Source organism: Pundamilia nyererei, unplaced genomic scaffold, assembly GCF_000239375.1.
Source record: "Pundamilia nyererei isolate P.nyererei 1_Seehausen unplaced genomic scaffold, PunNye1.0 scaffold00016, whole genome shotgun sequence".
NCBI classification, from domain to species: Eukaryota; Metazoa; Chordata; class Actinopteri; order Cichliformes; family Cichlidae; genus Pundamilia; species Pundamilia nyererei.
In genome coordinates, this window is record NW_005187417.1 from 2,829,669 (window position 1) to 2,838,591 (window position 8,923).

Here is an 8,923-nt window from a genome sequence, read left to right on the forward strand (position 1 = left end):
AAGTGGCTTTCTCTGAAGGGTGGATGGGCTCTCCCTTGGAGATGGGGTGAGTAGTTCAGTCATTCAGGAGGAGCTCAGAGTAGAGCCGCCGCTCCTCCACATCACAAAGAGGCTAAGGCTGTCACTGACTGGGAAAGGTGTTCCGGGTGGGTATGTCTAACTGGGTGGAGGACCCAGGGTAAACCGTGGGTGTGCTGGAGAGATTACATCCATCAGATGGCCTGGGAATGGCATGATACTTCCCTGGATAAGCTGGAGGAGGTGGCAAGAGGGAGGTATGGGCTTCCCTGCTTCAGCTGCTGCCCCGTGACCTGATTTCAGATAAGCGGAAGAAAATGGCTCGTTTTCGTACTTTCCACCACTGGTCTTACACAGGCTCTCATGGTGTAATGCATGTAAAATGAGTGGCACTATTGTCCAGTGGGACTGTTGGGTGGACACTGGGGAGGCCAATCATATTTCACAGGGAGGCAGTGCCACCCCATCCTCCCTATGTGGCAACAACCCTGCTGTCAATACATGAACTCAGGATGATCAGGATGATATGGGGTAAAAGTAAAAGAAGTAACATTTGATTAACATTGACAAGCCCTATTTATTCGTATAATTAATTAAATAATTTATTGATTACATCAAAAGATAAATTATGAAACTATGAACATCTATACATGTTTTCAAGCTTTTAGTAAGCTTGTTCCAGGCCTTAATAGCCATAAATAAAAAAAAAGGATTCACTCAAAAGAACTTTGAGCAGCTGCCCTTGAAGCTCTACTTACCAGCTCTGAGCAAAGTTGTCTTTTCTGCAGTGCAGATTTAGCACTGAGAATTAAAACGAGGAAAACATCTGAGTGCAAGATTAGATTCAAATAACTGAATATTTCGTGTTTACTAAAGTTATCACTGAGGATCAGAATGAGGGAAAAACTACATTTGAAACGGCTTTGAACGTGGCATGGTTCTTGGTGCCAGATGGGCTGGTCAGAGTATTTTAGGAACTGCTGATCTGCTGGGATTTTCCCCACACAACCATCTCTAGGGCTTACTGAGAATGGTCCAAAAAAAGAGACAATGAGCAGCAGCTCTCTGGACAAAACCTCACTGTTGATGTCAGCTAAGAACTGGGAACTGAAGCTACTGTTTGCACAGGCTCACTGAAATTGAACAACAGAACACTGGAAATGTTTTTGGCTCGATTTCTGCTGCAACACTGAAAAGGGTAGGTTCAGAATTTGGTGTGAACAACATGAAAGCATGGATTCATCCCACCTTGTACCAGTGGTTCAGGATGCTGGCGGTGTAATGATGTGGGGGATGTTTTCTTAACATACTTTGGACCCCTTAGTACCAGATGAACGTCGTATAAACATCACATCACCTACACGATTATTTTTGCTGATCATATCTATCCCTTTATGATCACGTCCCCTGGTGGCTAGCAGCGGGATAACACGTCATTTCACAAAGGTCAAATCATCTCAAACTGTTTTGTTGAACCGCTGGTGTCTGTGAGTTCCCTGTACTCAAATGGCTTCCACTGTCACCAGATCTTGATGTAATAGAGCACCTTTGGGATGTGGTGGAGGGGGGAGATTTGCATCAACCAAATGTGCAGCAACTTTGTGATGTTATCATGTCAAAACAGACCAGAATCTCCGAGGACTGTTTCCTGCAACTTGTGGAATATGCCATAAAGAATTAAAGCCACGCTCTTGCTATCACTGGGTATGCTATCTATCGCAACCAAGTAGAAGCAATAAAGCGCCTGATAAAGTAGCTGGTGAGTGTAGTTTCGGTATAAAAGTCCCTTTTATGACACCGGAAGAGTGACTCAGAAGAATGGCACCGCCCAAAAAGGTCATGGGTGAAACTGCAGTGGAGCTGCACACACAGCACACCTGCAGTTTCTAAGCTACGCCCACATACCTGAGAGAACCAGGAAGAAGGATTTTTCGAGGCTCGCCAAAACTTTGTTCCGTCAAAATCCTCTCCTTCCTCACCCTTCCTTTGTCCAGTTCAGCTTTTGGGATTACTCTGCTGCCTGCGGTCACATAAGGACAGGACACACGAAGTTTCACCTGGTAAGTAGGTCCGGCATTGTCCGCAGTGAGTATCGATTTGCTTTCACTGTGTTTGTGGCGCGCACTGCCATTTTACCCCATCTTTATCTGGTGCCTGTGTAAATTTAAGGTGGGGCTCCGACAGCTTAAGCAACTAATAACATTTTTTAGCTTGGTTCTTGAAGGCAGCAAGGTGTCATATTTTAATTTATTTGATAGTTTCTTCTTGTCAAAACGTCAGGTATGACCTACACTGTATTCGGGCCTGCGTGTAGCTGTCTCCTCTGCGTGTGTATTCATGCGCTTACTACTAGTTTCAGCGCACTAGAGGCACGCCTCAAGCCCCTTTAGGCAACTGTTGTTGTGATGTGGCGCAATCTAAATAAAATTGTGAAATTGAACAGGGGCTCGCACTGTGAGTGTTTCCTCGTGTTTAATGATTCTTATTCTTATTATTAGTTTATATCTTAACAGTTAACAAACATTCAAAAGCATCATTTCATTACATACATATAAAGCAGTATCATCTCAAATGATATACTTATAATAAAAAAGCAAGAGGAAAAAAACCTCTCGGATAAGTTTTTATTTACTGACATGCATTTCTGACAACTGTTGAGGTTCAAAGAACGAAGGGTGGAAGCTATAAACCATTTTAAACATGGGGTTGAATCATAGACTGTCGATAAAATATTGATATACCTAGACTCGTATCACCCAGTGCCATTAGACTAGGAATGTGAGGTTTCGGTGTTACTGTTTTTAGCCACTGCTATGTGGAACCATGATCATATTTGGATGAGTTTGGAGTCCTAGCTTTGTTAACAGGCCGTCTCTATAAACTGTGCAAGTGAAACACGGAGATGTACACATGCTACTCCAAAGGACTTAATTTGTTAAAAGTTATAGTTAGCCGTGATTTTACTGTGGTAATTCCTTCAGAAATGTTCCAAAATGTACCACCAGCCTGAGGCTTATAATGCATCGCTTGCCTAAAACTGCCTGTTTGGGACACGTGCAAATAACAGGAGCCACACCGTATACGTTAAAACTGAAATAATAATATTAATAATAATCACCACACAGCTGTTATGAAAGTGCTAACTATTCATAGAGGTTCAGGATGTAAACATGCCGTTTACCCTGTAAAACTGTTAAATTTTAACAAGTGGCCGCTAGAAAAACAGCTGTTTTTGGCACTTCCACATTGGTTTCATTTTGTAGTTCTGAAGGCTGCTTCTTACCTTAAACTAACAGTTTAAGCTCTATGGATAAATTATTTTAGAATAAAACATAAAGATCGGGAATAGGGAGAATTGGAAAAAAAAACAAAAAAAACATTAAACACTGTGTGTAAATGGTGATACAGCATGTGCACCCATAAAACAAATGGCATAGTTGCACTTTTATCATCTAGAAATCTTTGCATTTACATGTTTGTGGCCCTTATGTTGTGTAATGTTTTCAGACATAGTTCTTTTATTTTGCTTACAATTCAGTATCTAAAAGGAAGTAGCCATTAAATGATAGTGAATACAAATTTTCCATGTGGTGGTGTTTACCTGGAATTGTACACATACCTCCTGATACGTGTGTTCAAGTATAACGTTCAACCACTAAAATTACTTGTTCAGGATTGCAAGTAAATAACTGTAATTTGGCATTTTAATCAAAAAACGATCCTGTGTTTTATTATTATTTTTCAGGGTTTTTTTTGTAAAATGGTAAGTCTGAAAATTTGCAAATTACAATATTTGTATTATGCTGTTAAAATATCATTTCAGTTAAAGAGTGTGCGCTTATCGGTGGATTAACCATTACTGAAACATAAACAATAATTTTGGTAATTACCAATACTGTTAATTTAGGACAGCTGTGGCATAAGCCTTACTTTGGGTGGTGTTCTCTCTAATATCTGTAGATCTGTGGTTTACAGTACTGTGCTTACTCACATTTCAACCTGTCTGTTGTGTCACATTAATTTTGTTCAAGCTAAATGTCTGAAAACCCAAAAGACTTTGTAAAAATAAAAGACCTGGACCAGTTTAATTTCACAGCTGGTACATCCCCAAAAGAGTTGAAATCTACATGGGACGTCTACAGTGTCATTTAGTTTCTTGGATCACGGTGCTCATGTCTCACTGCTATTGAACGGAAACACATCTAGCAGGGAGACCCAGCTTTTTATAGATAAACTGAAAAATGTTGTCTTTTTTCGCTCTCGTGTTGCTTTTTGACTCTTTAATTCATCTTCATGTCACTACATGCTTGCAGCTGATCCAGATTATACCTGTGGAGGGGATGTGCATACTGATTTTTTTTCCCCCTTTCCCTTTCTGTCTGCACACTCTCATCCCAGATTTGTGAGTGGCATGTGTCCCTCCATCTGGCACTCACATGCATTGCATACGGACATTGCATAATGGCCCGGGCCTTAGTAATGCAGCACCCCAGCACTACTCGAGCATGTGAGGAAGTGACAAGGGGCAGAGAAACAAACTGCTTATGTAAAAGCATTAAGAAGACCAAGCAGCTCCAGCCGCATTTGTTCACCCTGTGGGAAGATGAGGGGGGAAAAACAGAACTCATTCTCATTAAAAAGTAAAAAAAACATGCAGTTACAGAGGAATTAGCTGGAACCATGAATTACTCTCCCACTTTTTAAAAACTAAAGGGCGTGAGCTGCGTGTGTGGTGCAGTGTGCATTCTCAGGTTAATTCAGATGCGTTATAGATTGATAATATTTGACAGATAAAGAACTTGGTTTGAATTTTACTGCTGAAAAAATACATTTTGAAATAAATTTCAGTATATATTTCCTTTGTGGATATGGATACAGTTCCAAGGGATTATTTTAACTTGAACATCCATCCGTGTTCTCATCCTGGTCTGAGTTGTGTGGGCATCAGTCTAAGCATGATCAGGCATTTCTTTCCCTAACACTACCCCCTTAGTCTTCCTTGAGGGTTACTGAGGAATTCCAAAGCCAGCTGAGAGATAATCTCTCCAGCCCGCCCTAGGTCTGCCTTCAGGGCTCCTCCAAATTAGACGTGCTTGAAATATCTTTCCCAGAATGCATTCAGAGGCATCCTGGTGAGATGTCTGAACCACCTCAGCTGGCTTCTTTCCATGTGGAGGAGGAACAGCACTCCTCTGAACCCTAACCCTAACCCCCTAACCCTAGCCCCTGGAGCAGTTATTATCCCCTGCTCCAGGTCATAGCTGAGAACAGGAACGTATATGAACCAGGAAATGGACAGCTTCATCAAGGTCACAATGAATACATCCGATTAGAGTTTTCCACGTTTTCTATACAAATGCCAAACCCTAACTGACCAAATTCCCATATGTTTCAATTCAAAGCTTACAGGCTGTATATAAATACTTAGTGGTTTCTGGACTTCATATTTTAAAGTGACAGTATTAGTGTTTTGGCTGCTGCCATTTTGTTTTGTTGGAGCCCGAAGGACCGAGAGTGTGTGGGTGTCACTTTAAGTGATCAACCAAAGGCTAGCAGGCTTGGTTATTAGCCACAAATTAAACGGTTGTCACTCACACAAAATTCATATCTGCTCATTTTTGCAACTTCATTATGCTCCAAAAGGCACCAACAGCACAAACGCGGTGTAGACGCTCAATTTGGTGGAGGTGATGCTTGGCAGACAGCAGTTGGCTGTTATCCAGGCAGATGAGTTATTTAAAAAACAAACAAACACACACGCACTTAAAAAAAACTGTCTTACCTGGCTGTAAAGTTGGACATTTTAACATGGGGGGTTGACTTGCTTTAAACAGCTGCTAGAGGAACTGGACTTTTTGGCACTTCCACCTTTTATTATCAGGTTACAGTTAGCACGGAGCTCCTCAAATCATCCATCATTTGTTTATTTAAACTGTTAAACTTTGATTTCACAGGCTTTATTTCACAAACTGTTACCTGCAGTATTTTCAGCACCATTATGCTGGTAGGTATCTGGCCAAAAAATAGTTTGCTACATAACTCGCTTTCTAACCAGTCATCATTGTCCATGTGCCGGGTGTTCACAGGTGTGATTGCTTGTTTAGTTTTTTCACGTTTGCACATGTGTTAGTCATAAGTACGCACACACATTCTTCAGTGTGGATTGGATCAGTGTTCCCCGTGAGATTACTGTAAAGTGTTGGATTATGATAAAAACGACTGTCACTCTGCTCTGTAAATTTTGCCCTCGGTCCAGCCACTGCTCTTAATCTGTGGCTCATCAGACAAAAACAGACATACAGGGTGAACTCAAAAGAAACCCCTCTCCTCATTTTTTTCCCCTCCTCTCCCCGCATGTTGCCGTTATCCAGTGTTTTTAAAAATAGTCTTGCTATTTCTGTGTCTCCCCTGCTGCGCTCCTGGCATTTTTTGCTCCCCCCTCTTGGAGTGCTGAGGGATTTTTCCTGCTCAGTGAAATCTGCAGCAGCTCTCATGGCAGGACCATCCAGAGCCGTAATCCAGACATACAAGCAGCTTGAATATAAATTCTGTCAAGAGTTTGCATTGGCTGGCAGCTCATCAAGAGGTCACAAAGATTTATTTATTTATTTCAAACCTCTCAGGACATGGCAGCCTGCTGTCATCTGGTGACTCGGGGATGGCAAGATACATTTAATCTGCGTGCGTGCCGAGGGTTTGTATCAAAGTGGGAGGGAGGAGAGGGATGCATGCAGGGAAGAGTTGGGGATGGATTATTGAAGTTTACTAATGGGACTGAATGGTTGCAAAACCATTGTTAAACAATTATTAATCCACAAATTCAGAATACTGAGGATGAAATCACATTTTTGAGAAGTGAGTTGCAGACTGCAAGTCAAGGCATTATCTGACTCTCAGGTCCTGTCTTGCACCTTTCGCCTTGTGAAAGTCTGTCACTTTGGTTTGTGGAAACTTGTTGTGCAGCCAGCCAATCACAAAAGAAAAATCAACTGGGTCAGATGAAGGTGTGAATTTGGGCTTGAAAGACACACACACACACACACACACACACACACACACACACACACACACACACACACACACACACAGAAGCCAGATACATTTGGCTTCTCCAGTGAAACATGGGTGTGAAAACGTGCTGTGGCATCACATCTGTTCTTGTGCAAATCTTGAACTGCAGACTGACTGCAGCTTAAAGTTGTCTGGTCATTGCTTTGTCATTAATAATCTTCGTCCATTAGAGGTTAGCTCTGGTATTGAGGGGTGTGTCATCATGTGATTTGTTTTTTTCTTTTTTTTTCAAAGTAGATGGATCTGTCTGGGTGTAAATGGTGAGAAAACTAAGCCTGGATGGGGGGATTATAGAAGAAGGGGGTGGGGAGCATGCATGATCTGTCAAGGCTTAGTACCACAATTATCCCAGCGGCTGCAGCAGCAGTCACAGCAGCAGCGGCGGCGGCGGTGGTGGCAGAAGCTGCATTTTCATTAGTGTAATGTCCAGAGAAGCTCGAGAATTATGTAAGAGTGACGTGTTGTTATCCCCTCTCGGCCAGCCCACCTCCTGGCAGGAACGTGGCTGTTTGTTTTCCTTTCATCCTCGTTCGCTTGGAAAAGCCAAAAGGACATCTGTGGGAGTCAGCGGTTGAGGACAGGACCCTTAGTGGTCACGCCGCGGGAACCGCGCAGCACTGGACGCTCAATCTGTGGCTCAGTCTCCTGGAGAAAGTGATGCACTGAGGCGCAAGAACAGACAAGTTTGATGATGCCAAAGGAGATGAGTAGACACTCATCACTTCAGGTTGGGATCAGGGAGTGTAGCAGCAGTTAGTGATGAGGTCCATGGGATGTTCATAAAGGAGAGTTAGAAGATGAAGTTTAAGAAGTTCATCACGATCATGCAGGCAGCGATGGGGATTGTACCCTTAAACAAACGGGAGCTGCTGCCACCAGGCAGGAAACTGTGGAGACCCCCAGGGTGAGTTTGATTACTGTACCGTACCGGTACTTGTATTGGATGTTTCCTTCTAGAAGATGGATTTTTATATCCTGCTGTTGCAGTTCAGTGGGGGAATCAAAAGATTTCTGAAGAAAAAACAGTTTGGTGGTCATGCAGATAATTCTATTGTTAGTAGTTTCCCAAGCAAGAAGGAAGGCAAAGGTATTTTATTTCATTCACACAGCACAGAAACTGTGTTTCAGTTACTCACCATAATCCTTAAAGGCAGAAATCTGTGAGGCAAATATATCAACATTGTGACCATCTGGGCCACTAGCTGCCACGAGGAAGGGGGAGGAATCGGACAGGTGGATTGTAAACACAATGCATGACACATTCTTCTCACTACAGAGAGACACAGTGATGTAATGTGGAAAGTAATTTTCTTTTAAAGAAAGACCCGTGTTTGTGTTGTGTCCTGCATTTGGCAGGAAATGTTTTCTTTTTAAAACTTTGTTTAAAATCATTGTTATGTAGTCTTTTTTTTTTTTCAATAATTACTTATGTACCAATCAACAAATTGCTTCAGTTTAGTATTTGCTTTATTTACCAGCCTCAGTAATTATTGCAATACACTATTCTTCCAAGTTAAACTCACACACCTCGACTCGAGCAGCGACCCATAACAAAGGGAGTCAGGAGTAACAATTGCACATTATCGCCCAACCCTAATGTGGAACCCCGCCCAGGCTACAACTATTGTAGCAGCATTTTCAGCCTCTTTCCTTTTACACTTCAAAGAATTTCTTATCGTTTGTATCGTGACAGCCAAATTGTCACCACTGTCTCCAAACAGTTTAAAGTTGATTAAAGTTTCAAAGTAGAAACCTCCTCATCCTCTGTCTTTGTAGCTTTTTCTCCTGCATTTGTATTGATACATTTCAGTTTGTCATGCTGAGCGACTAACTT

The 8,923-nt window shown here is 42.0% G+C and overlaps 1 protein-coding gene across 3 annotated transcripts in view; it reads left to right on the forward strand.

The window, feature by feature from the left end:
- The first annotated feature begins 7,520 nt into the window (after positions 1-7,520).
- Positions 7,521-8,923, forward strand: part of tjp2a (tight junction protein 2a (zona occludens 2)) — a 39,762-nt gene continuing 38,359 nt past the window's right edge. For 2 of the 3 annotated variants that reach the window (XM_005725560.2, XM_005725562.2), the window contains exon 1: positions 7,521-7,993. In XM_005725560.2, the coding sequence (XP_005725617.1) occupies positions 7,887-7,993 (107 nt within the window). In that variant the 5' untranslated portion in view covers positions 7,521-7,886. The remainder of the gene's footprint in view (positions 7,994-8,923) is intronic. The other variant, XM_005725561.2, reaches the window with a different exon arrangement.